Source organism: Aspergillus affinis (genome assembly GCF_023601865.1).
Source record: "Aspergillus affinis strain CMG 70 chromosome Unknown NODE_85_length_165111_cov_88_837549, whole genome shotgun sequence".
NCBI lineage: Eukaryota > Fungi > Ascomycota > Eurotiomycetes > Eurotiales > Aspergillaceae > Aspergillus > Aspergillus affinis.
The window spans coordinates 25,700-51,129 of NW_026515866.1; the positions used below are offsets into that span (position 1 = coordinate 25,700).

At 51.6% G+C, this 25,430-nt stretch overlaps 13 protein-coding genes across 13 annotated transcripts; 7 read left to right on the top strand and 6 right to left on the bottom strand.

Moving 5' to 3' along the window:
* Positions 1-335: 335 nt before the first annotated feature.
* On the top strand, positions 336-1,015 carry KD926_010699 (uncharacterized protein; the record flags this gene model as incomplete). Its single annotated transcript, XM_053103090.1, has 2 exons — positions 336-482; positions 542-1,015. The coding sequence occupies 2 exons, from the start codon at positions 336-338 to the stop codon at positions 1,013-1,015; spliced, it is 621 nt and encodes a 206-aa protein (XP_052953468.1).
* A 639-nt stretch (positions 1,016-1,654) lies between these two features.
* KD926_010700 (uncharacterized protein) lies at positions 1,655-2,343 on the bottom strand (the record flags this gene model as incomplete). Its single annotated transcript, XM_053103091.1, has 4 exons — positions 1,655-1,758; positions 1,815-1,905; positions 1,959-2,168; positions 2,242-2,343. The coding sequence occupies 4 exons, from the start codon at positions 2,341-2,343 to the stop codon at positions 1,655-1,657; spliced, it is 507 nt and encodes a 168-aa protein (XP_052953469.1).
* A 283-nt stretch (positions 2,344-2,626) lies between these two features.
* Positions 2,627-4,161, top strand: KD926_010701 (RNA-binding protein; the record flags this gene model as incomplete). Its single annotated transcript, XM_053103092.1, has 3 exons — positions 2,627-2,660; positions 2,733-3,372; positions 3,444-4,161. The coding sequence occupies 3 exons, from the start codon at positions 2,627-2,629 to the stop codon at positions 4,159-4,161; spliced, it is 1,392 nt and encodes a 463-aa protein (XP_052953470.1).
* A 1,131-nt stretch (positions 4,162-5,292) lies between these two features.
* KD926_010702 (guided entry of tail-anchored proteins factor 1) lies at positions 5,293-6,124 on the bottom strand (the record flags this gene model as incomplete). The annotated part of the gene is made up of 3 exons (XM_053103093.1): positions 5,293-5,696; positions 5,753-5,963; positions 6,038-6,124. 3 exons carry the CDS (start codon positions 6,122-6,124, stop codon positions 5,293-5,295), a joined length of 702 nt encoding a protein of 233 aa, XP_052953471.1.
* A 421-nt stretch (positions 6,125-6,545) lies between these two features.
* On the top strand, positions 6,546-7,667 carry KD926_010703 (uncharacterized protein; the record flags this gene model as incomplete). The annotated part of the gene is made up of 1 exon (XM_053103094.1): positions 6,546-7,667. The coding sequence occupies one exon, from the start codon at positions 6,546-6,548 to the stop codon at positions 7,665-7,667; it is 1,122 nt and encodes a 373-aa protein (XP_052953472.1).
* Positions 7,668-7,939: 272 nt separating this feature from the next.
* KD926_010704 (4F5 domain protein) lies at positions 7,940-8,624 on the bottom strand (the record flags this gene model as incomplete). The annotated part of the gene is made up of 3 exons (XM_053103095.1): positions 7,940-8,043; positions 8,361-8,445; positions 8,562-8,624. 3 exons carry the CDS (start codon positions 8,622-8,624, stop codon positions 7,940-7,942), a joined length of 252 nt encoding a protein of 83 aa, XP_052953473.1.
* Positions 8,625-10,053: 1,429 nt separating this feature from the next.
* Positions 10,054-10,966, top strand: KD926_010705 (uncharacterized protein; the record flags this gene model as incomplete). The annotated part of the gene is made up of 3 exons (XM_053103096.1): positions 10,054-10,243; positions 10,322-10,563; positions 10,628-10,966. 3 exons carry the CDS (start codon positions 10,054-10,056, stop codon positions 10,964-10,966), a joined length of 771 nt encoding a protein of 256 aa, XP_052953474.1.
* A 498-nt stretch (positions 10,967-11,464) lies between these two features.
* On the top strand, positions 11,465-12,696 carry KD926_010706 (uncharacterized protein; the record flags this gene model as incomplete). Its single annotated transcript, XM_053103097.1, has 2 exons — positions 11,465-11,493; positions 11,556-12,696. 2 exons carry the CDS (start codon positions 11,465-11,467, stop codon positions 12,694-12,696), a joined length of 1,170 nt encoding a protein of 389 aa, XP_052953475.1.
* Positions 12,697-13,783: 1,087 nt separating this feature from the next.
* Positions 13,784-15,439, top strand: KD926_010707 (putative longevity-assurance protein (LAC1); the record flags this gene model as incomplete). The annotated part of the gene is made up of 4 exons (XM_053103098.1): positions 13,784-13,916; positions 14,111-14,421; positions 14,492-14,779; positions 14,843-15,439. 4 exons carry the CDS (start codon positions 13,784-13,786, stop codon positions 15,437-15,439), a joined length of 1,329 nt encoding a protein of 442 aa, XP_052953476.1.
* A 1,370-nt stretch (positions 15,440-16,809) lies between these two features.
* Positions 16,810-19,031, bottom strand: KD926_010708 (uncharacterized protein; the record flags this gene model as incomplete). The annotated part of the gene is made up of 4 exons (XM_053103100.1): positions 16,810-17,683; positions 17,739-17,863; positions 17,914-18,149; positions 18,380-19,031. 4 exons carry the CDS (start codon positions 19,029-19,031, stop codon positions 16,810-16,812), a joined length of 1,887 nt encoding a protein of 628 aa, XP_052953477.1.
* A 1,265-nt stretch (positions 19,032-20,296) lies between these two features.
* Positions 20,297-21,244, bottom strand: KD926_010709 (DNA repair protein RAD10; the record flags this gene model as incomplete). Its single annotated transcript, XM_053103101.1, has 1 exon — positions 20,297-21,244. The coding sequence occupies one exon, from the start codon at positions 21,242-21,244 to the stop codon at positions 20,297-20,299; it is 948 nt and encodes a 315-aa protein (XP_052953478.1).
* A 222-nt stretch (positions 21,245-21,466) lies between these two features.
* KD926_010710 (mRNA-binding ribosome biosynthesis protein NOP4) lies at positions 21,467-23,668 on the top strand (the record flags this gene model as incomplete). The annotated part of the gene is made up of 1 exon (XM_053103102.1): positions 21,467-23,668. One exon carries the CDS (start codon positions 21,467-21,469, stop codon positions 23,666-23,668), a length of 2,202 nt encoding a protein of 733 aa, XP_052953479.1.
* Positions 23,669-23,892: 224 nt separating this feature from the next.
* On the bottom strand, positions 23,893-24,440 carry KD926_010711 (putative progesterone binding protein; the record flags this gene model as incomplete). The annotated part of the gene is made up of 3 exons (XM_053103103.1): positions 23,893-24,071; positions 24,165-24,260; positions 24,332-24,440. 3 exons carry the CDS (start codon positions 24,438-24,440, stop codon positions 23,893-23,895), a joined length of 384 nt encoding a protein of 127 aa, XP_052953480.1.
* Between the last annotated feature and the right edge of the window lie 990 nt (positions 24,441-25,430).

Below are 25,430 nucleotides of genomic sequence, written 5' to 3' on the forward strand. Positions count from 1 at the left end.
TTACTGACGTGTCGGACCTCAAAACATGAGCAATTATCGTTGCACGAGATGGTTGCGATCCAGGCGGCATCAAGAATTTGGATTTCGGGTTCCATGCCTTGGCAGGCTCGGGTGTTCCTGATGTATCTATCCCTCTTGTTATCACCCTCGCTCGTGAGTGCTATAAAGCATGCTGGGAAGCTCGGTCTTGCCGGTAGTTGTACTGTTTCCTTAGACCATCCCATCCAATAGTTCCAGCTGCATATTGGCTATCAAACGTGTTTGTTGACTAGCCTATTCATTCATTCTACCATTCTTTATTTCTTCTGCATCTCTGTTGATCTATACCAGTCACAATGGCCCGTCTCAACCTTTCTATCCTTGCGGCATGCCTTTCGCTGTCTGCCCTGACGTCGGCTCTGCCGACCAAGCGGTTTGACCCCATGGCCGACGGTGACTTGATCCCCGGGAACCCTGCCTCGGTTGCTGAGATGTCCCTGCGCGTGAGTTTAACTTGGTAACCCATGATATAAGTGACCTTAATCTAATCTAATTAAACTAGTCGACTGTCGACTTCTTCGACGACATGGAGGAAATGTGGGAACAAGATCGGGCTGAGAAGAATGGGAAGCCCGAGGCTGCTACCAGCGCAGGAACTGAGTCCGCTGATGCCGTGACTTCGGCTGTTCCGTTGGTGCCCATGCCAGCTACGCCTAGTGAGGAGGCCGCTCCCAGCCAGGAGTCGCACGTACCCGCCGAGATCAACAAGACCAGCAAGGGAGAGACATCCGAGACGTACAACGACGGCCAACAGCAACAGAGCGCGCCCTCTCCCGCCCCGTCGCGTGCCATGAGCGAACCCCAGGCTGAGAAGAAGCCCCAAGCTGAGGAGAAGCCTTCGGCCACGACGTCCCAGCCCAGCAGCGCTGCTAGCGCCGCCGCCAGCCCGTCGAGCAGCGTGCACGAGGTCAAGGACAACATCTTCTCCAAGATCCCTGTTGTCGGAAAGATCTTGAGCGGCGGTGGAATCGCTTAAATTGTGTGCAGAAGAAGTGACTGGTAGGGATGTACAATGCAGCTGGAACAATGGGAACGCGGGTTGTTGATTGTTGATGGAAGGAAAATGTATTCGGTCTTATGTTTTATGTCACGGTGTTTATTGGAATGGTTTAACGATGCTCTACAATAGTTATTCAATTTTAGCAATCAACAATATTACTATAACTCCATGCGTAGCATTTGTTGGGATCATGTACTTAACATTCTCCCATCCCAACTGCGTTTCTCTAGCCACAGCCATGCCCTTGCATTCGCTCTATTCACATTTCAATTAATAGTTTGGGAAGCGTAAGACTACGCGTAGACTATGCGTAGTTAGAAATGATTAGCTATTTATGTCGTATTGGCCATATTCACAATAACGTTTGTTCCCCCTGATTCAGAGTTGTGCTGTACAAAAATGGGGTCATTCTTACGGATGATTCATAACCTCTCAACCCTTCCATGTCGCCCGCCCACTTATCCTCGAGAATTGCTGGCACATACCCGGCGTTTCATGGCCGGCCGAGACTGCTCTTTCCCTGATACAAGGGAACATTGCATTCACGTCATCAGGAGTGTAGGCTTTCCTCTAGAAAAGCATCTCCTCGGAAAGAATTAGGACGTGAATGTTTCATCAGCTTTTGTTCTGGTTTGCCCGCTGCTGTCCCTCATAGAGGCCTGTATAGTACCCTGCAAAATACCAGGACATCATGAGGTTCTTCAGGCCCTCATCTTGTACTGTCCCACAGCATTCATTAGCCTGATCTTCCAAATCAAACGCTCGGATATCCTACCTTGCGATAGCGCTGCGTGAGGCATCGCCGCCATCGGATTGCCTCCGGTTGGCTGCGCTTCTGACGATGTCTTTTGCTCTCCATTGGAGGACTTTGGTTCAGTTAGCATGGTCCGTAGCACGCAGAAAATCAGCGGTGACGTACCTTCGAAGATTCTCCCAGTGGGGGTTGCGCAGCCTCAGATGAACCACCAGCGACGGCGGCCTCTTCGCCAGCCGTCTCCATGGGCACATCGGCGACCTGGTCGTCCGGATCTTCTTGGCCTAGGGCATCGTCCGGGGTGAGTTCCGCGGCCTCGGCTTCTCTTAGAACATCCTCGATATTCTCCCCCTTGGCTTGGATGCTATGATACAGCTTTGTGTATGCGTTGGATGTTAGATGCGATCAGGCCTGGAGATACTGGGCAACTTCGAGAAAGTTAACTCACTTTGTACTCGTCGACCGCCTCGTCCCAGCTCTGGACCAGGGCCGAGTCATCCCAAATTTCCTCCTGTGTCAGTGCCTTGGTTGCATTTTTGGATTTACCCATATCAGCTGCGACCAGTCAAAAGAGAAAAGAGTAAGAGAGAGCAAAAAGAAGAATATTAGAAAAACCAAGACTATTGCCAATGTTTTGTTGCTTTGTCTTCCCCAAGAAACATCCAGACCGAGGGCTTACTACCGGGCGGCCTCACCGCCTTCCCCTCCCGGCCGGAGCGCAAGAAGAAAAAAAAAATCCAAATGGTTCCTGCAAAAAAGTTTCCGTTTTCTTAACTACGTCTAATTTGTAGTGCTCATTCACAGCCTACAATTGACTCAACTTCGGGAAAACCATGGCTCCTAGCAAGAAAGACAACAAGCGCAAGGGTATGTTTTTCCAAACTCCGCATAAGGGAATTCCCTCGCCTCGGTGCATTTGCTGAAAAGTCTCTTATCTAGCTGCCGCTGCCACTGCCGCCGCCGACTCTCCCGCGAAGAAGACCAAGAAGGCGGATGCGAAGCCCGCCGAAGCCCCTAAGGAGGCCTCGAAATCGATCCTGAAGAAGAGCAAGGGTGATGGCGCTCCCGCCGAGAAAAAGTCCGCCTCGAATGTGAAGTTCAACGGCGAGCCCGCGAGACAGATCAAGCCTCGCAAGCGTGCCGCCGATTTCCTGAGCGACGACGAGGACAGCGAGCCGGAGGTGGATGCGAAGCCCGCCAAGGCCCAGGCTGAGAAGAAGGCCAACAACAAGAAGTCTAAGAAGGAGGACGGCACCGCCGCCCCGGCCGCCAAACCGAAGACCGCCAAGGCTGCCCCCAAGTCGAAAAAGCCCGAGGTTGTCGCCTCTGAGTCTGACGATGACGATTCCGCTGCCTCTGAGTCTGGCGAGGGTGAGGAGGAAGAGGATGACCGGACCGTCGCTCTCATCAAGGGATTCGAGAGCAGTGGCGATGAGGACGAGTCGGGAGATGAGGGCTATGACCCCAGCAAGCCAGTTCCCAAGATCCCTGATTCGAAGAAGGCCAAGCGCAAGATCTTGAAGAAGCAGAAGGACGAGAAGTCTGGCAATGGAGAAGAACCGGGTGCCGTCTATGTTGGGTATGTATCCCCCCTCATCCTGTGCGCTTACGTTTCCTTTTGCCTACCGATCTTAACATCCGATGCTATAGCCGTATTCCCCACGGTTTCTACGAACACCAGATGCGCGCATACTTTTCACAATTCGGCGAGATCACTCGTCTTCGTCTCTCGAGGAACCGTATTACTGGCCGCTCTAAGCATTACGCTTTCGTGGAATTCGAGTCGGTCTCCGTTGCCAAGATCGTTGCCGCGACTATGGACAACTACCTGATGTACGGCCATATCCTGAAGTGCAAGTACATCCCTTCGGACCAATTGCACCCGGAGGTCTGGAAGGGCGCCAACCGACGATTCAAGAAGACCCCCTGGAACCGCATCGAGAAGAAGCGACTCGACAAGGGCAAGACAAGGGACGAGTGGTCTGAGCGTATTGAGCGCGAGCAGAAAAAGCGCCTCGAAAAGGCCTCGAAGCTGAAGGACCTTGGGTACGAGTTTGAGCTGCCGCAGTTGATGAGCGTGGACGATGTCCCCGTCCAAAGCGAGAAGAAGGAAATCGAAGCCCCCAAGCCCGCAGAGGAAGAAACCCCCAAGACCCTCGAGGCGCCCAAGGAGACGAAGGCTGAGAAGAAGTCCGATGATACCCCCAAGAAGTCCAAGAAGGAGAAGAAGGGAAGCCAGTCGGTGACTGAGCAAGATACCCCCAAGCAGGATGGCAAGAAGGGAGCCAACGAGGCCGCCGCTTCGCCTGTTACGAAGGCTGGATCCAAGGCTAAGAAGGGCAAGGGCAAGGCTAAGGCTAAGGCTTAAAATAGAAACTCCGGCGATGAACTGTTTTGTATTTATTAAGTAAATAGCATAAATGATGTTTTCTTCCACTGAAGATTGTTAGTACTTAGTAACTGTCTGCATCCAATAACGTGTACTCCGTTCCATGGTGGTCCAAGGCGTATGCAAGCCATCCCATTATTGGTCAATGCCCGGCTGTATCACATGACCCTGGTCTAGACCTATTGTAGCTAGCGCCGTCGTAGCTAGCGAAAATGAAAAAAAAAAGCCGCTACAAAAAGCACCCGCGCTTTTCTTTTCCTCTTTTCTCTCCCAACTCCTCGCTCAAAGGATCGCATTCAAAGCTCACACACAGGATTACCTCCACTGGGAGGTTCCTCTCATCAAGCTTTGGGGAAAGTCCCCGGACATCCTGTCCATTTATTTTACGGTCAGGCAATGCGGAAACGCGCCGCCATAGAAGCAATTTGATAGCGGCTGACTGCCCTATTCTCTCCCGGCATTCATGACTATATCCGACGCCGGTTCGTTCTTGACGCTCCGGTGGACATAATGGTGGTATAGCGGGGTGTCGGAGGGAGGTTGTTCTATTGGGTTGCCTTTCGTCGTGTTTGAATAGTCATGCGATTGCTCGGTAGGGTCTTGTCATCCTACCTGGGTAACTCAATGGGGCTCATTCTTGAGGCGAGGAGTTCATTCTTTTTATCTTTTTCTCTCTTCATTTCCAGAGTCTGTAGCTTATGGCAAAGCGGTGACTTGGTGGCGTTTGAATGAACGTTCGCTGGCACAGAAACCCTATCGAAGGGGTCGGACTCTCATATTCTCTCTGGGACTACTGTATTTCAGTAGTCTCGTCTGCCTTTTCCTTTTGCTGCATATGTTCATATGATGATATACCAATCATAGAGTCAAGCCCTGAGATCCCTACTACGGTATGGGGTTATTGACGAGAAACGATTTTTTCTTATATCTGAAGAACATGCTTCAAAACTTTTGAGATAGCATAATATTGTTAGTTTTACAATGTCATGAATTCCATCAATGAATGATAATTGTGTCATATTCCCTTTCTCTGTCCAAGCCATCCAAGAATGTTTTTCATTATTTTATCTTTACGTTCCACCAAACTTCATCCGTAGCGTAAACATTAAATCATTTCGTCTTCTGAGCCGTCGCCGCTGGAGCAGGGCGTCCTTTCCTAATCGCCGCCTGTCCCACGATTGTGACAATCTCTGCCAAAGCCGAAATCGCCGTTGCGCACACGTTGCTCCAGACCTGGATGCTGACCGAGCCCATTGGCGCTCTCGGGAACGACAAGATCCATGCGACGTAGTAGGGGACCCAGGCCTCTGGAAGGGCAAACACGGGGGTTTTCGAATACCAGAATTGCAGGAAGATTTTTAATCCGTTCGTGCTCAGCCATCGTGCAATTTTGACGCTCCATTCGAAGGAGGAGTTCTGTGCCGATAGTGCCTTATCTGTTTGGGTTTCGTGTCCTGGATTAGCATCCCATCTTGCGGAGATCGTCCCGGGTTCTTTCACATGGACATGTAGAGCTATCCTATGGAAAGACAAAGGGTAAAGGGAGTATAGAAGCTCTTTCGAAACGTACTCATTTCCTCGTATTCCTCCATAGTCTTGTCGTGTCGTCTTCGAAGCTTGGCCCACTTGGCAAATTCATCCTGGGAGCTGGTGTTGTTCATTTCCCGCTTTAGCTGGAGAGCTTCGCGTTTCAGTCGGTTCGCTTCGCGCGCCTTATTCGAGGTCGGAGTTGGGAGTTTCACGTAGAGAATCCATAGCTGCAGGACGAGAAAAGAGATGAGCTGTCAGTCGGTCTGTTCACGGTGTTGATGATGATGCTAGGGAACGCTAAACACCCCCGATAACAAGAACATACCAGATTATCGATTGTGCTGGCACCGATGGTGTTGACCAAATAGATGGCAACGTGCACAAAAAAGACCGTCCAGATCAGGGACAGCATTTTGCAGGCAACAGGGTGTCGATGTCTTCGTAGAACAGAGGCCGAAGAGGTCGCAGAGGTCGCAGAGGTCGCAGAGAATCAATCGCACACAGCAGGTTTCGGGAATGTGGAGAGGGCCACGAAACCCACTTGCGTCGGAAGGACAAAGGTTAAATCAAGGGAGCTCCGAGAAGAAGAGGGAGGCTTCCAGTGGCTAGACAAGTCGATAACACCAGTGGAGAGAACGAAGAGGGAACAAGCAGACCGAGAAGCGGTGTTTTCCGAATGACGTTGTCACGTTTTGAGGTGTCGCTTTTCCCGCTCGGTTGGCGGCGTTTCTGCCCCTCCGTTCAACTCAACAATTCTCCTCTACTTCATGGCCACATCTTAATCGCCATGCTCATAGGCGACTGACTCTGCCAATGCTGCCAGTAGACCCCAAATGTCCTCTCCAGATGATGCTTTCCAAGACCTCGCCCGCATCTTCGCTACCAGGAACAGTCGCATTCTCGAGATCGAGATCCTTCCTCCGGCTCTAGGCCCTTTGCTACAAGATGATTGCTCAATAGGTATCAGCAAGAAATACTTGGTGCAGGCTTTTGTGACGGCTCGAAGTATCTTTTTCCAGGACACCATCTGTAAATTGGACCGTGGCTCTTCCACGGCATCGAGAGATGGAGACGCGACAACCACGGAGAGGAAGTCCGACGACCTCTCCATCTGCTCCGAAATTATCCTTCTCTTCGACTGTGAACATCTCACCGCGTGCAACTGGCGAAAGAAGCGCCTAGCCAGCCTTGTACAGCAGCATGAGCTCGACCCCGACAACAATGATGCCCGGGAGACGCTGCTTCTAGCACTGGATGCGGAGATGTCGCTGCTGACATCTTTCCTCTGCTCGCCACTGCACAGACACACCAAATCACCGACGCTATGGCAGCATCGGTTATGGGTCCTGGATAAGATGATACATTTACGCAGTAAGGGCTGGCTAGATGGGAACCCGCAAAGAGTGGAGTTGACCGATCCACGACCTCTCTGCGCTACTACTCTACAGAGTCTCCTTGAAGATGAACTTGCTATTGTGCTCCGCGCAGGGGAGTTACATCCCAAGAACTACTATGCGTTTAGTCATATGAGACAACTCCACGGTGTGTTGTCGGGGTATATGAAGGACTCTTCGAGTTCTTTCCGGCTGCTGGCTGAACCCATCGTCAAAACAATGTTGGGTTGGTGTCAGGCACAACCGACGGATATCTCTGGATGGATGTTTACTCTTTACGTTTTGGAAGCGGTCGAGGACCGGGGCGCCCAAGAAAGCGCGGTCAACCGGGTATTTCGCTTTGCTGTGGACATCGGCTGGGAGGGAGAGTCTCTGTGGACATTTGTGGATTTGGCTGTGAAGTCGTTCAATCTTACAGGACCAACTAGCGGTTTTCGACCCTCTGGCCTGGGGAGCACTGCTACTGACAAAATGGAACGAGGGCACGGCACGCCCGGACCGAAGAACTCCTGGAGGGCATGGCTAACCGTTGCACAAGAATACCGGGCCAGCCAAAGGTGATATCGTTATCGACGGGACAGTGCACTTGAACTTGGCCAGAGAGCTAGCCCCGATAGATGCCCTCAAGTTTCGGGCGAGGCGCAATCTGACGCTGTATCGTTAGTCTCTCTCACGGTGGTTTGTATAGTAGGCTATGTTAAGACAAAGACATTATTCGGATCATGAGGTTACGAAGGATTTGAACGCCAACGCAGGTAGAAATAAACGCCTCGCTTGCCATGATATTATATAGTATTTATCGGCGCCAATGACTCCTAACCTTCTTCACTTCGTCATTGTAGAGTATCCAAAATCAAACTTGCACCACCAATCTGCGCAAACATGTCGCCCTCAGGGTCCTTGCCTTTCAACTTTCCAGGAAAATACCGGACGGCTTCTAAGCAACAGACCGCGTAACATTTCTTCCCAAGAAAGCGTTGTCCAAACGTTACAGCAACTTGCGAGTCGGAGCGAGTGGACAGAAGGTCATGCATCGGCGGACAGACAGACACGAACAGTCGATAGATAAAAAGCGGCAAGGAATCTTGGATTGGTTGGTGTGGATGGTAGAGCGCAAGAGTCTCTAAAGCGAAGGGAATCATTTTTTCTTTGCAGCTTCGGCTTGACGGCGTTCATCGGCTGGAGTGACCGGAGGAAAGGTTAATAAAAGATCACGGAAAGAAAAGAGAGGGTCATGCGGGGATAGAGACATACCGAGCTTTTGCTTTTCACGCATGATAGCAGCGCTGCTTTCCTTGTGTCGTTGAAACTCGGTGCCGGTCATCGTGTTCTTAGATTTCTTTGTAGGCGATGCAAGTCAGCGATTTGAGATGAAATGCGCAAAGAGGTATTCCCCGGCGAGACTTTGGGAACATGATTCAAGAAAAGAGGGGAATCCAAGAGGGTTGAACATACCACAGCACCCTCGGCCTTCTGGTTCTTGGCGCGAGCCTTTTCTCTCTGGTTTCCACGAGTCATTTTAAGTAGGGAATGTATATATCCACGATTTGCGAGGAAGTGCTGGAGATTGAAAGGATGGTGTGCCTGGATGAGGGATTTTGTCTGGCTGACGGATAAAGGAACGGGGGAAAAGTCAAGCGAAAGTTTTCTTTTTGTCTAGAACTTCTGCCACTCTTAGTCGCCGAGCCGCCACCCCGGCAGTTCCCTCTTCTTGGTTTCGTAGGACTCACGGTAGGGTCTCTTGACTCTTCGTATCCTCTTGGTCTCTCTTTCTTTCGTTTTCTTATTAGGTCGATGGATTTGTTTTCTTCCACCCCTTTACTAAACTCTAACAGCAATCATCAAGTATGTCCGCGACATCTGAGCCGAATTTCTTCGATTTGTTTTAGTCTCCTTCATCGGCCGCTAGAAGATTCTAGCCTCGCTATGATCCCGATAGATGTATCTGAACCGTTCTATTTCAATGACCGAGGGTGACACGGCTAGAGCCCCCCGGGCGGTTATATTACGACGACAAATTGGACGCGCAGAGCATCAAGCAGGGAAGCTGTAACCGCTCCGGCGGGTATCGTGCAGCGTGCAGGATGGAGCGTTTAAAGAGGAATCTTACTGCTCATTTCATACAGGTCTTGCTGGTGCAGTAAGGCGCTTATTTGCACCATTGGCAGTCCATCTGATCCCAAAAAAATGGAGGGACTCGAGGGAGAGGCAGATCGAGGGCCAATGATCCGATCCTGGTTGAGCAATGAGGGTTTCAAACCAGTGCCAATCTTGCGTTGTCAACCACTCCTTCTACTGTCCACGGCATGATTCTGTAACGCACTTTGCAGTCTGGTCAGGCATGAGGAGGATGGAAGGGTCAGCATGATCCGTCTCAGCGCTACGGGATTCCCTAGCATCTCTCGATCATCACGCCCAAGCACCTCAACACGGTAAGGCTTGTCCGAGAAAATGCCCTATAGACATAAAAATAGCCAGGCGCGAGAGAATGAATGGCCATTATTGTTCCTCTAGGACTCGATGGTGTTTCAGACCCAACTCCTGTCAACTATGTCTATTGTTGGCTTTGTCTGGGCATTCATTCACTCCGCTTTTGTTCCTATTGTAAGAATTCCTCGGATGAATGGTGCTCCATAGTAGTAGACCTTTGTCGGCGTTGTTCTTTCTTTTTATCCTTGACTCGACCTCGTGGCTCTTTCTTTCCGTCTTTCCTTCGGTTCTTTCTCAGAACACGGTCCTGCTGGCCGGCCCTTGTGCTTCCACCTTCCTATTGTCTTATTGTTTACTCAGCTAAAAGCTTCTCTACGAGCTCTCGTCCTTTTCTTGATTCAATATTCTCCAGACCATACCATACAAATTTGCATGATTGAGGGTTAAATCCTCTACGCTTTTTCAGTTGAAATATTTCGGATTTTGTTTTCTTTTTTCTTATACGAAGACGTCAACAATGATGGCGTTTTTGAAAGAGTCCCTGGCTGGTCCAGGATATGTCGTCTTGAACGCCATTCGAGTCTTGAATATAATCGTCTTTCTGGACATCATCGCCGCCAATGTGGTCATGCTGGTGAAGATCTCGCTGTTGAGCAGCTTCTTCTTTTTCGAGGCGGTCACCCATTCCATGGTGGCCGGAGTCAGCAGTAAGTTGAACTCTGAATCTTTGAACGCACTCGTCTGGTTGGGTTGTATGTAGTTACTGACAGACCCGCAATTTACAGTCTTCCTAATTATCTCCGAACTTCCCTTCTTCCGCGGCTATTTCGATCGCAACTGGCCATTGCTGGGTCAAGAATCTGGATTTATCACGCTGGCTCTCGTGATGATGATGCTGGGAATGAGTGTTCTGGGCGATCTCAACACCCCGGCCACCAGCCAGGAGTCCCTGGGACTTGCATTTTGGCGTATAGTGCTCTCTGCGGGCATCTTGGCCATGGTCATGAGCGTGGTCAATGTGATTTCGGTAAGTTGTGCCGTGTATCGGTTATGAACATATGGACATACTAATGACTGATCCCCGTTGATAGAGTTTCATCTTTACGAACCGCGATGCCGGTGTGAGCGCGCGACATGTTCGGGTTTATGGGGCGGTTGCGCCACAGAAAGTTGTCACGCGAAATGGCAGCCAGCGGTCTCTTCAACTGGGCCTGAAACGGGAGGACTCGCTGCCCACTTATAGCCCGCATTCACCGGTGAGAAGGCAGTCGTCCATGCGGAGCATGTCCCGATTCCCTCTGAAAATCTCTCGTCCTGTGAACCCAGTGAACTTGAACGATGCGGCGTCCTCCAAATACTCGAGGGATTCGTCGGGGGTTGCCATTCCAAATCTGGCGCATCATCCCGCAATGCAATCGAACCATGTTTGAGCTTCTTTCAATGCTGAAAAGGGGGTGCGCATCTTGTTTCGACCCTTCGACTGCTCCGTAGGAGTGCTATTTACGACGGCGTTGAGTTGAATGGAAAAATTAGCGGGCTTTAGGAGTTAAAGGTGTCTCATTTCTTATTCTTTTCTTCCTTTTCTTCTCTCGTTTTCTCACTTTTTTTGCATATTTGTTGATTGTTTATTTTCTCCTTTTCTTTCGTTCGTTATCCTGGCGCGCGAGGGGTTTCACCCCCCCCCCCCCCGGAGTGGATAGTAGCAATCGTTAGTTTGATAGTGAAATTCTACCTTGTTGTGTTAGTGATTGACAGTGCAGATGGAATGTAATTGCAGTTCAAATAAATGCGTAGTAGTGGAAGTATACAAGCGGCGCTGTGATTGGGGACCGGCACTCTTGGCACGTGCGACCCATTCATTTTAACCATTATTCTTTGACGCCCGTCGAGCTTCTGTCCTTTCATCATTCCGCCATCATCTGGACAAGATGGTTGACCTCGGAATCTCGTTTGCAACGTGTGTCCCTGTCCAAATCCCTGATTTTATGATCGCATCCCATGCTAACGAATCGACCACAGCGTCAAGTCGCTCTTGATCTTCTTTGCTCCCGTCTTGATTCCCCGTGTCATTAATTACTACCGAAGCCTCCGAGTTGCGCTCGCATCGCGTCCCCAGCCCCAGGCTCTTTCCACCAATGCCGGACGCGCACTGAACATCCTCTTCTTTACGACCTTGTTCTTCCTGCTTCTCAGCCTCCCGTTTAACCCTCATGCCCCTGGCGAGAGTATCTTCGCCTTAACTCGCTCGCGCATCAACACCTCGACTGACGTCCTTTTCAGCCGACTGGCGCGATACCGGCCCGATAACACGCTGACCGATGCGGACACGCTGCTCCGGTCCAAGTTGACGTCGGTGGGGGCCCGCAAGGTGTACCTACGCTTCGGGCCGGAGACGTTGACCGGATGTCAATTCTGCTCGCTGGACAATGTGAACACCTATTTACTCTACTACCTGCCGTTCAACACAATCCTGCCGCATCTGCTCCACATGGTCATCGTGGGCGTGGTGACGTCGGCTCCGTTGGCCGGCCGCGAGGCGGCCAGCTGGCGCAACAAGTTCACGGTAGCGGGCCTGGCGCTGGCCGCTATCGACCTGTACGTCGTCTGCACGCAGGACCCGGTGCAGTCGGCGCCCGCCTCGGTGCGGGCGGGCATTAAGCCACCATCGAGTCTATACCATCAGATCACCCTCCTGCGACCGCTCGCGTTGGCCATCTTCGACGGCGTCTGCGCGTTTCTGATCTACGTGACGGCCACGAACCGGTTCTTCTTCGCGCCGCCGTCCCAGGCCGATCAGGTGGATCAACTAGTGAACAACTCGCTGTCGGCGCTGACCGGGGCCAGCGCGAAGCTGCACGCCACGAGCGTGACTCGAAACGCGGTGGTGCGGGACAAGGTGCTGAAGGAGCGGGACGACGGCTACTGGCGGACGGTGGTCGAGACGCAGGCGGACCAGGGCCGCATCGGCAGCGGCGACCCGAGCGTTGACGCCACGAGCATCTGGGAGGAAGAGGAGGTGGTTCGAGCCATGTCGCAGGCGATGGGCGGACAGGGAGACGTGGATATGGCCAAGCTGGGGGTCAATGCGGCGGAGTATGTCAACGGAGTGACGGCGGGGTTGGATAGCGGCTCTAGCGAAGGGGAGTCGCGCAGTACATAAGGCTGACGATGGAGGATGGAAGATCGAAGCGTGTAGATAGATAATGACGGCAATAGCATAGCCATACGGACTACGTGTACACCATCTAGATGTGACTACCTGGGGATACTGGTAGATTGTACAGTACGCGTACGATGACCCGACAGATGCAGATCGATGAGTAACAGAGTAGGGTCCAAGTCCTCCAGTCCCCCCAACATCTCCCAATGACAGGATCGGGGATCTGCCTATCATGGACCCTCTTTTGCAGCGTGACTCCTCGCGGCACTCATCATTGGGGGAGAGTTGAGGCCAAACGGAGTTTCGAGGGATCCTGCGGCTGGCGGTGAGTCCTCTGTACTTACGGGGTACTTACGCAGTACCTCGCCTCAGTATGGCTCGTCCACGGCGACCGAAGGTACCGCGTACGTAACTGCGGGTGGGCCGTCCCTCTTTTGTGAAACATTTTTTTTTTTTGTCTTTCTGACTTTCTGTCCGAGTACTACGGAGTAGTAGTTAAGGAGTATGATTGTTTGACTATTATTATTAGATTAATATTTATTAGTTGCCCACAAGATAAGTTGATCAACCCCGATAAAAAGAACAGATAGCCCTATTTCTTTGAGCTATCTTTTTTTCTTCCCTTTCCCCCCCTTCTCTTCCTCTGCATATTCTTTCCCCGGACTGGCCATTGTTTGTTGGGGGAATTCTTTATTTACTCCTGGTTGATAGATTTCTCCTTCTGTTCTTTTCAACTTTTCCTGCTATTCTCCCTCGCCCCGACCGGTCTGGTACTCGGTCCACGTCCATTCACATTATTACTATTATTATTACTATTATTTAACCCTTCTGTTGATCTACAGTACCAGCCCAGCCCAACGTACCCGCCGCGGAACCGCGCGTTTAGTGCGCTCTCTGGCTTGTCTGGCCTTGTCTTGCCCGGTCCCTTTCCCCCCCGCCATTATTGGTCACCGTCTTCTTCCTCTGCCGTCTCCGATCTCCTCTCTCTCTCTCTCCTTCCCTCTCTCTCTCTCTCCTCCTCAATTCCTTCCCTCCTCGTTACTCCTCTCGGGATCTGGCATCCTTTGAAGTTTCGAGTCCTCTCGCCATGGAAAAAGACATCTCCGCCCCGTCATCCTCGGTGACGGAACTCAATGCCTGCGTTTCCACCCCGACTACCGGCCATCGACCTGTCGCCAAAGAAACCACGTTCCGAGAATGGATAGTGGAAAACCAAATTGGTATGTCTCTTTGTTTGGAGGAAGAACGTATATGGTTGGGGGAAATTTTTCCCCCTTCATTTTTTCTTCAGACTTTGTATCTGTTTTTTATCTTTTATTTTCTTCTGTTGTGAATCGGTCCAAGGATGTCACCGACTGGAGAGAATTGCAATTTCACCCCGGCATGATTGGCTAACTCGTCTCGTGGTGCACAGGGATCTCGTTGACAACACTTTCGATGTTATTGGCCGTTCATCACCTCTACCCTTCGCTTAGTCCCTATACGACCCCCTTCTTCCAATTGTCCTACTACCAGCCCGAGTCCGGACTCTACATCCAAGGCTGGGACGACATCTACTTCGTGGCCGGCGCCGCCGTCGCCTTCACGGCCATCCGGGCCATCGCTATCGATTGGGTCTTCCACCCGTTTGGCCGCTTCGCCGGACTGAAAAAGAAGGCTGCTGTGCGATTGGCCGAGCAGGGCTGGCAATGGATATACTACGGTTTCTTCTGTACTTTCGGACTGGTTCGTACCGCTGCGCTGCGTCGTCGGTGATCGCTTTGTGGAACTTGCATGCTGACTAGGGACGCGTTAGTATATTTGGTCCAATTCCTACTACTGGCGGGATAACGCTGCCATCTGGGTCGAGTGGCCGTCGCGGGGCGTTTCGGGCACTCTAAAATGGTATCTGCTGGCGCAACTCTCGTTCTGGTTGCAACAGATCTTCGTCCTCAACATCGAGGAGCCGAGAAAGGACCATTACCAGATGTTGACCCACCACTTCATCACCAGCATCCTCCTGAGCTCGGCTTACATCTATGGCTTCTACAATGTTTCCAATGTGGTGCTGTGTCTGATGGACATTGTGGATCTGCTCTTGCCGGTATGTTGATGCTTGGAATGGCACTTTGCTACAGGAATCCGGACTGACCCAGAAAATCCCCAGACGGCGAAAATCCTCAAATACCTCAAGTTCGAAAAGACCTGCAATATCGCCTTCGGCGTGTTTATGGGGACGTGGCTCGTCACCCGCCACATCATGTACCCGCTGCTGTGCTGGTCTATCTATAAAGATCTTCCCGCGAAAATGGCGTACGGCTGCTATTCGGGCACCACCGCGGAGATGATTTCCACCGACGGGTACCCCGATAACTTCACTTACCTCTTCTATCCGTTCCTGAACCTCGACGGCCCTATCTGCATGAACCGCACGATCAAGTGGATCTTCCTCTCCTTACTCCTGTCCCTGCAAGTGCTCTCGATCATCTGGTTTACGATGGTCGTGCGTGTGGCCGTGGGGGTGCTTCGTACCGGAAACGCCGAGGACAGCCGCAGCGATGACGAAGAAGATGAGGAGGTCAATGCTGGGAGCAAGGATAACACCCATGGCAGCGCCCCCGCCGCCGAGGGCACCAATGCCGAATGGCGCCGATCCAACGGATCCTCAAACGTTCGTGCTCGAGGACGCGGCCGGGTCGGACTGGGCCCGCAAAGTGACCACAAGGCCTTGCTGGGCCGTATTGGCTGCGACAAACCTAGCTAGATTGAAATTTCCCCCGACTTGATATACCACTTGAATTTTCTTCAGCTCGAACTTCTAATGCTCTTACGGATACGGAATGGACATGCGGCGTGACCGATAATGACGAAGTCACCGATCATCAAAATAAAAACCAAAGAAAAATAAAAGAACCCCAAAAGAGAACGAGAAAGAAACAGAACCAGATCCAGAACCAAGGGGAAGCTTGAACATTACCTCCCATGCTTCCCCCCTCTCGATACACATACACAAGATACACCCTCAAATTTTTTTCATGCCAGCTGGTTGTGTTTTTCTTCCTTTTTTATTTTTATTCCAAGTCTTCGTGTCCGCATTTGATACCATGAATTTGGTCGATCGTATAGGCGTTATGTTTGCCTTTTTTTTTTTTTTTTTTTTTTTTTTTTTCAATTGCCGCGTGCTTTACTCTTATCATTGTTATTATATCCTCCCCCGTTGATTATTTACATCTGATAGGCATCACTTCAATCATGCATCTTCTTTTTTACATCCTCAATATCCTTACTTGGTATTGAATACCATGTCATTTCAAGGGATGGCTTTCTCATCTACGTTCTTTCCTGCAAGATGATTTCAACGAAGGTAGAGAATCCATGAATGGGCGTGGGCATCATTGCATTGCAATTGCCGAGATCCCGAAGCCACCCTTCGCCGTTATCACTCCTGCTCCATTCGCACCACATTCCGCCTTTTCTGCCATGCCTTGCATATCCTATCTCTCCGGGCGGGGACGAATGTGTCCACCGGAACCAATCCGGCAGGACTCTAGGCCCGTAGACCATAGATAACTAGTGAGCTAGCCGAGAGATCCTTGCATAATCGCCTCCGGACGATTTCAATCAATCGAGATTCATTCGACAGGTCAGATGTGGAGAACCGCCTTGCTTCTCTGGCTACTAAATAGTTACCTAGTACTTACTCGGATCAATTGGACGGCATTGGGTCCCTAAACATAACCGGGGGGGGGGAGATGGTCACGATAGTAAATCTCTATATTTCTCATCACATTTTCATAACGCGAGGTAGATAGTATATGGACCGACTGGGAGTGCTCCGTGGGTGGTATTATTCGTCCAGGAGATAACCAACTAGCGATATTTGAATGAAATAACATAGTTATATATATCCAGAAAGATCAAGATCAAAAGCTGGTCATGTGGGTAGGTATGCAATGCCTCTTCTCATGCCCTTGTTCGTTACCATTTCGTCATTATCAGTCATGTGTCATAAGATGAAAGCAGAAGAGAGACCAGAAAGAACAGCCATGGGGTGCGATAAACTCGCCGAGAGCAGAAAGCGAGAACAAAAGAGCGAAAATGAATGGATGGGTGTTGGACTATGAAGGAGGATTACTACGTAAGAACTGGTGCATTCATTTCAGAGTATGTCGTAGCTGTAGGGATTTCGAGATCAAGTATATCTTCACGCATCTGGTCCTCGCTCCAGAAATATCCCGGAGCTCGACAGGTTTTCTGCTGCCGAGCGAGGAGGGCTGCTTCGTCAACGCTGTCCGAACCAAGGCCGCACTCTTGTTGCGTCGAAATAAAATCGATGAGAACCTGGCGGACGCGGTCCCAAATGGTACCCTGGCGTTTCCATTCCAGACGTTTGGCAACCCGCACCATGCGGGACACGATCCAGCACCGGTCTCCTGTGTCCCCGGCCTGGTCCCTGGGATACCCGCCGTTGTTCAGGAAGAGCCAGAGGATCGATGTGATGCTGGGATTCGTGTGCGGATTCAACTTCCTGACTTCCTTGCCCAGCCATTCAAGATATCGGTCAAAGTTGAGGGAATTAATATAGCAATCGTAGAGGGCGACAGCGAGAAATAAGAGGCAAGCCATGCCCGTGTATTCATCGATGAATCGAATGTCCCGGATTCCATGGTCGTAGTCGGGAAGCATGGTCAGTATGGAATGTAACTGGGTGCCGGGGCTAAATTGTTTGGTGCTCCGACCCGGAATACTAGACATTAGAATAGGAGGGGCGTTCAACGCGGCATATTCCAAGTCATGAAGGCGGCGGAAGAATCTCAGAAAGTCCTCGCATGCTCGTAGTTTATCACACTCGCTTCCGGGCCCCTCATCCGTTGTGGAATCGTGAGGTATAGAAAAATGAAGGTCATGAGAAAGAAAGTCAAACCCAGAGGGTGGGATGTCTGGTACTGTGCCTGTCCAGGGTAGAGAGGTACTAACGATTGCCTTCGGGGCACAGCTGAAATCAACCCTGCACGAATGGTCAGTCTCCAGACCCAGTGTGGACAAACATGATCAGGACCTACCAATAGAGAACTTTTTCCAGGAAAGGACTCGAGACGCGCATTCCTCGCATCCCGCCTCGGTTTCTGATCATCGAAGCCAGCCCTCGAAAGTGCATACGCTCGATGGAGGCATCTTTAGACCATTTCTAGTGGGTGTCAGAAAATATGTCTCAAGAAGTAGGAGTTTCCTACGAACCTCGATAACAGCCATGGTAGCCACTGAGTATATGGTTCCGTCATTTTGCCCCGTCGAGTCCGCATGAATTCGTTCGTTCATCATCCGCAAGGCTCGCATCTTGTGTGTGAGACTCTGAACTGACTCAGTCTTTCCCTCCACACCTGCACGATGCTTGGAGGCAATAGCAAGCATAGCCTGGAACGGAAGACCGTCGTGTAGGGCAAATTGCCGGAATATTTCCATCATCGGGTTATCTGTAATGCGATCGACAAACTTGTACATCATAGATGGATAGGTCACCACAACTTTATAATTCGTAAGCCCCCAGCCAGGACGTTGTGAAGCATCATATTCTTAAGAAGACGAGAGAAGAAAAGAAAAGACATGCAATATATTCTAAATGCACACTGCAAGGTAGACTCTCATTGCGCCCTCGGGACAAAGGGACCCCACAATCGTGGAATAGCGGGCGAACAAAACTTACAGTGTTGGATCAATTCATGATCCGCATGGCATATCGGGATAGGATAGCAGCTGAACGGGTCCCGGACGCCCCCTTTCCCAGGAGAGGCGAGGGGATCCGAAGATTGGAAGCTACTCATTAACGGAGACGGTTCTTCCTCTCGTTTGATAATCTGGGCTTTCGGGACCAACAGCTGCGAGGGGGACTCTTGCCATCCTGGGGAAGTGCCTTGTTCCTCGTCCGTGGATGGCGACTCCCGCTCCGATTTCGAAGGAGAATCATCCTCCGCATCTTTGATCCGAGGAGATAGGTCCGAAGCCGCGGGATTCGGGGCGGGACGAGTACTCCAACCGCTAACCGGTACACGAGAGGTCCCCAGTCGAGCAATGCCGTCCAAGCGCCGCTGATGCATGTACTGGCGCATTGCATGACGGCGGACCTGACGGCGCGACTCGCTATCGGTTACAAGGACAAACTCGAAGTTCCGCGACTGGGAAGCTTGCTGATTCGCTATGGAGGACTGGTTGTTCCTGGACGATCTCGGGTTGCCCGCCTGAGTACTGGCGAGTCGGCGGGCAGGAGGAGCCCCCGAGGGACCAGCATCAATCAAATCCTGATTGTTGACGTCGGGCCTGATGCTTGGCTCGGCGTCCCTGCTGCCCTCTTCCCCCATTGTCTCATGATCCGGCTCGGACCGGCGAATGGATAGCACAGATCAAGCCGTGCGTTGGAAAGTAGTCGGGTGGGGAAGAGGCTTGTCCAGTTAGCTTGTCGGTGGGGAGTACCGACTTGGTCGGATAAATGAAAGGTTCCTTTTTTTGCCCGAATCTAATTTGTTTATTGGGGATTTGGCCTTGCTTCTTTCCCGAAGAAACTGCCTCGATGCGAGACAGACTAGGGCCGCGTCAAATGGTACTGGGGCATATCAAGAGAAGGCGAGTCGGGAGAGACCAAGGCTGAGACTCCCAATGTTCGCCGTTGGCCCGATTTCCCCTTTGGGTCTGGCGCCCCACCGTGACTACACGTGACCGATATGACTCAGCGACACGTGCCAATCGTAGGCCTGAGGGCTGCCTGCTAGTTTAGTGGATGTGACGGGTTCGACCTCCAGTGCAGATTACGCGACCCTTTACTCCGTAGTCGGTGGGCGAGCAGTCAGATCTACGGTGTACATACTCCGTACTCGATCGCGATCATCGTTCCGGAGTCTTCGAGCTAGGGCAGCACGCAAGGAGGGAGACACGTTTTCTGATGCCAAGCAGTCTAACGCTCGTAACCTTCGTATTCCCATGCAACCGCAGCGCCGATCGCCACGAGGCCCGAATTAACCGTCCCATGGCTGGTCCGACATGTAAAGTATATCCCAGGGCTTGTCAAGTTTCAACTACTCCGTCTTGCGGGTCTATTCGTGGCATCTTGTAGGACTCGGTAAGTGCTGCGTTATGCCGACAAACATGGCAGGCTCCACATTGCTTGTTTTTAATGTTATTTATTTCAGATCAGATCCTCCCATGAAGTGGATACTGGATCTTGGCTCTCTCCGTCTCGCGGCTCTCCAATGATGCGAGTCCCTTCGGTCATCTCCCCGGTGGCTATTGCCTCGTTCTTCATGCCACGGACGAGGCTCCACGAATCTCAATCAAGGTAATCCTAACTTATGCCAGCCTCCCTGTAAGCAATAAAGAGAAGGTGCATGTCTGTGTTTGAAAATACCACTGAGGTTTCTCTGACGAGGTCGAGTCGTAGGGACTGTCCTGCGATTTGCTCGCGAGAGCTCTTTGGAAAAACAGATATTCTGCGAACCTTATGCAACGAAGGAATCTGCAGAGTATCATCGAGACAAACGAAGGGAAGACGCGTACTACTTTGAGCCTCGATGGAGGGCTCGGTCAACGACGCGTTACCTCGTTGAATTTAAGAATAGGGAGAATGTCATAATCAACCACTATTTTCTCGAAGCTTTGTTAGTGCCGCCATTATTCCTTCGCTCATTTCTCCCTGGTCAGTTTCGTTAGCCCGGTTGTTTTCGACGATGCCCTCCACCACTTGCGCACGATTCTCTTCTGAACCCTCCGAGGTCATGGCCGGACCGCTTTGATCTAAATGTGTAGTTTCTGGGCGCGAAACGTCCCTCCCAGGAGCCGTCGCCCGTTTGGCAGTTTCAACTCTGAAATCCTCCCGGACGGCATTGCACCACTGGCGGACTTTCTTCTCACCCCAGCCAGGTACTGAACCGATCTGCTCCGGCTGCGCATTGATCGCGTTTTGCAGGCTTCCGAAATTCGAAATCAGGCTGGCAGCGTCGGACTTGTTCACGGTTCTGGGTGTGGTGACAAACTCGACCAAAGACTCCTTGTATGACTGCGCCTGCTGTGTGCGGATAGCCGTTGGTTGAGAGTTTTCCGAGGATTTGTACAACTCTAGATAGTGAGCAGCTTCGGGGGCTGACCAGCACAAGACCAACGTGAGGTTGTTGATGATCGACGTCTTTGACAATTCCTTCAAGCTGTCTTCGTGGTTGGGGATGTCGACCATAATCAGCAGGATTCGAAGGAGATATTTCCCTGCCATCTGCCGGATCCGAGAGTAGATGTATTCGGGATGTAGTCGGTGGTACTTAAGTGACAGAAATAATGCGCAGGTAGTGTTCCCCAGTACATAATCAGCTGGGATATCGGCATATTCCCACGGCATCAGTTTGACATGATTCAGGATGGGGTTGCCTTTCTGTCTGGTCGAGACTAGAATTGCGGAAGGTCCGCTCCTGTTGGCAAGCACTTGCGGCGTTGGTTGCTGGACCTTTGGTTGCGACGGTCGTGAAGGGACAGGGCGCGCCGTCGAGGACGGACGACTGGTGTTTGAATCAGTCTCATTTTCATCGGCCATGGTTCCAGCAAAGACCCGTTGCCTATCAGTACTATCCTTGCACAGGGAAAACAAGCTTGAGATGATGTAGTCCCACGCAGCCTGCGGACTCACCGCCCAGACCCACTTTTCCCTCCCCAAAACATCGGCGGCAATTTTTCTGCCGCTGATTTTGCTGCTGCCGAAAGGAAAAAAAAAAAGTTACATTCTGTCGCAGTGTTGGCTGGAAGCAATCAGGTCAACATGGGAAATTCTTCTGACACCAAAGACACCTCCAGCCCCGAGGTGGCTGATACCGCTATGGAGATCGCGAAAGATGATGCAACCAAGGGGGATGCGACCTCCAATCAACCCAAGAGAACTTTGTTCGTTCGATCACTTCCCGCCTCAGCGACGACCGTGAAGTTGGCGGAACATTTCTCGCAATCCTACGTGATCAAGCATGCCACTGTTGTCACTGACTCGGAGACAAAGCAGTCCAAGGGTTACGGATTCGTGACTTTTGCCGATGTTGACGATGCGAAAGCCGCTTTGGAGGAGCTCAACCAGTCCACTTTCGACGGGAAGAAAATTCGAGTCGACTACGCCCAACCACGCCACCGAACAATCGACGAGAAATTGGGAAAGAGTGTCCCGTCTGCCGCTGCCGTCGAGCTGAAGAAGCAGAGGGAGGACTCCTCTCTGCCGCCGAAGTTGATCGTCCGAAACCTGCCGTGGAGTATTAAAGAACCCGATGACCTGGCGGTCCTTTTCAGAAGCTTCGGCAAGGTCAAACAAGCCATCCTCCCGAAGAAGGGCAAGGGACTCGCTGGATTCGGTTTCATTGTTCTGCGAGGAAAAAAGAACGCCGAGAAGGCCCTGGAGGCCGTGAACGGCAAAGAAGTCGACGGGAGAACATTGGCGGTTGATTGGTCCGTGAAAAAAGACGTATGGGAGGATCTCCAGAAAGAGAACCAGGAACAGGGAGACAATGCCGACGGGAAGTCCAGCGATGTCGATATGGAAGATGATGCCAAGGCGGCAAAGTCTGACGAGGAAGACGAGGATGATGAGGACGACGAGGACGACGAGGACCTTGATCTAGACGATGTCGATATGAATGATGAGAACGTGGAGGAAGACGAAGAAGAGAAGGAAGACGAGCGTAACGCCTCTACCATCTTTATTCGCAACCTGCCGTTTACATGTACGGACGAGTCGCTTTACGACCACTTCACTCAGTTTGGCAACCTTCGATATGCACGCATCGTCGTCGACCAGGAGACTGAGCGCCCCCGGGGAACCGGGTTTGTATGCTTCTGGAAGCCCGAGGATGCGGCCGCCTGCGTGCGCGATGCCCCGAAACAGCAGGACCACGCCGCCGCGGAAAAGACGGCAAACAAGAAAGCATCCACCGGATTCAAGCATTCGGTCTTGCAAAATGAAAACGCCGATCCGACCGGCAGATACACCATCGAGGGCCGTGTGCTGCAGATCTCGCGTGCTGTCAGCAAGTCGCGTGCTACGCAACTTGAAGACGAAGGTGTGTCGCGGCGGCTTGTCCGCGATACCGATAAGCGCCGTCTGTATCTACTCTCGGAGGGAACCGTTCCCCAGAACTCATCACTCTATAAGAAACTCTCGCCGTCCGAGATCAAGATGCGAGAAGACAGCTACAAACAACGACAATCGTTTATCAAGAAGAACCCAACACTTCATCTCAGTCTGACGCGACTTGCCGTCCGCAATCTCCCACGTCATGTGACCTCGAAAGATTTGAAACAGCTCGCTCGAGAGGCTATCGTTGGATTTGCCAAGGACGTTACAGCCGGCCTGCGCCAGCCCCTTTCCAAGGATGAACAACAGAGAGCCGCCGAAGAAATGAGAGAAGCGGAGAAATTGAGAAAACAGAAGGGACAGGGAGTTGTGAGACAGGCTAAGATCGTCTTCGAGAGTCGGGATGGCAGCAAGGTCGAAGAGAACAGCGGAGCAGGCAGAAGTCGAGGCTACGGCTTCATCGAATATTACACTCACCGTCATGCCCTGATGGGACTACGCTGGCTTAACGGTCACGCCGTCGAGGCACCCAAGACCGCCACCGAGGAGGACAAGGAGAAGAAGAAGCGCCTCATCGTTGAATTCGCCATCGAAAATGCTCAAGTCGTCAAGCGCCGCATGGAATTACAAGCCCAAGCCAAAGCGCGCGACGCGAAGAAAGAAGACCAGAAAGGCGACGGCAAGCCGGGCCGATTCGGAAAGCCAGGCCGACCGGACAGACGGGGCAAGCCGGGTAGAGATGATTCGAGGAACGACAAAGGACCCCAAAATGGAACGAAGAGAAAGCGATCTGAGAGCAACGACAAGGGTCAAGACGGTGATTCCGAGGAGCAGAATAAGGTGGCCAAACGCAACCGAATCATCGCCAAGAAGAGGATGCAACGCAGGACTCGCAAGGGGAAGGCTTAGCAAGTGGATGAGAAGACAAAAGTTGGAGAGATATAATGGCGCACAATGCTTTCTTGTAATTAAATCAGTAACCGATATGGTTGGATTCGAGTTTATCCAAAAAGAACCCTCAAATGCATCTGTAATGATTTCCATCCGTCGTGGGTATAGAGCCTTCTTCCAAAGTGCAGCAGGATCGCTCTTCCAAGGTAAAGCAAACATCGTCCAAATTTCCGTCCGTCACTTCAGTAATTCGTAGCGTCCTGAACCTTTCCCACAATGTTATATCTCTTGCTGAAGAATGTGAACCATTCCTCTAGCACCGTCTTCTCCTTATCCTCGAGGTCATACCAGTCGGGGACGCAGTTCTCGTGCTTGAGGGACGAACAGGCCAGGGCCCGAGAAGGATCTTTTCCGGCAAATACTGTGTGTTTTGTCAGCTCATATCTATCTTGTGAACACGGGGCGAAAGGCAGGGCCCGATGCGGGTAAGGGGAGCAAAAACAAAGCTACCTACCCCGATAATTCCCACTAGGGCTATAGGCCGCATTCTTGCTCACGTCAAAGACAATTCCCTTGATAGCGACCAGAGTCGGACGATTGGGATCCGTGCCTGTGAAGAAAATGGATGGATTGTCAGCCGGTGAACCCCGCAAAGAAACCGAGGACGCAACGCAGACTGACCATCGCATCTGGACAACTCTTCCACGGAGATCGGGTCGTACTTGGGAGGGTCGAGCTGAACCGGCACCTTGGGTTCGAAGCGCTTCTTTCCTGAATCCTGGGCGGACATTGTGCAGGGGGGCAATTGCAAAGGCGATGTTGGTTGACTGTCCAAATTGCGACTGCTCGGTTTCCCGGCAGAAAACAACGCGGGGCAGGCGGGGGGGAGATCGGAGGTCGGCTTAACCGTGGGTCGCAGGAAGACTACGGAGTCCGGTACCTACTGAGTACTGGATCATTATTAATGAACTCGTTCTGGGGAGAGTACGACGGCATCCAGCCCTTTCCGGGGTCAATCCCATTCGATGCTACCGGAAATGGCATCTATGATCTAAGGCATTCCACAGGCTCCCCTGTGCAACCTCGCGTGGTGCACGACCCGTGACGTCAACGTCCAGGTCACTCTGCATTTTGAATTCAACCCTTGAATTGTTCAATTAACTATCTCATCTACCATCTGCCCGACTGGCTTTCTAGAAACCAAACCTCTTCCTTCTCTCCCAATGTCGTCGTTACATCGGTCAGACAGAAATCCCTCAGAGCCGTCGTCATCCCCTCGTCCTTCGCAATCCGCGGGGCCATCTTCGAGTCAAGTCCTCCGAGACGACGGACGAGGCCATCTCAGAACGGGCTCTCCCGAGTCGGACTTTGCCCATTATCTCCATTACGACGATAACGATTCCTTCTTCCCGCCTAATTTTCTTGGACAGAAACCACCGACCCAACGCCAGCGACAAGTGTCTGAAATGGGTGATACAACCAGGCAGCGCTAAAACCAGAGTGCCTCCTTCGTCCTTGAGACAAAAAAAAGAGTCGGGAGACCGGGTGATCTCTTCTAGTGCTTGAAAAATGCAAGAGTGACTGCAAGTCGTGTACTACAATCCTGGAGGCAATCGTAGGGCCCCACTCCCCCGGACTGGTGAATCCCAGCATGTCTTCTGCCACGGTGGGTTTCCCATAGAAGGCAGAAGGGCCGTTGTCTCTTCTGATTTGCCCTCTGCATTAGTGCGGCGTGCATGCATTCTAATCTCTCGGCCTTTTTTTTTTTTTTTGTTTTTTT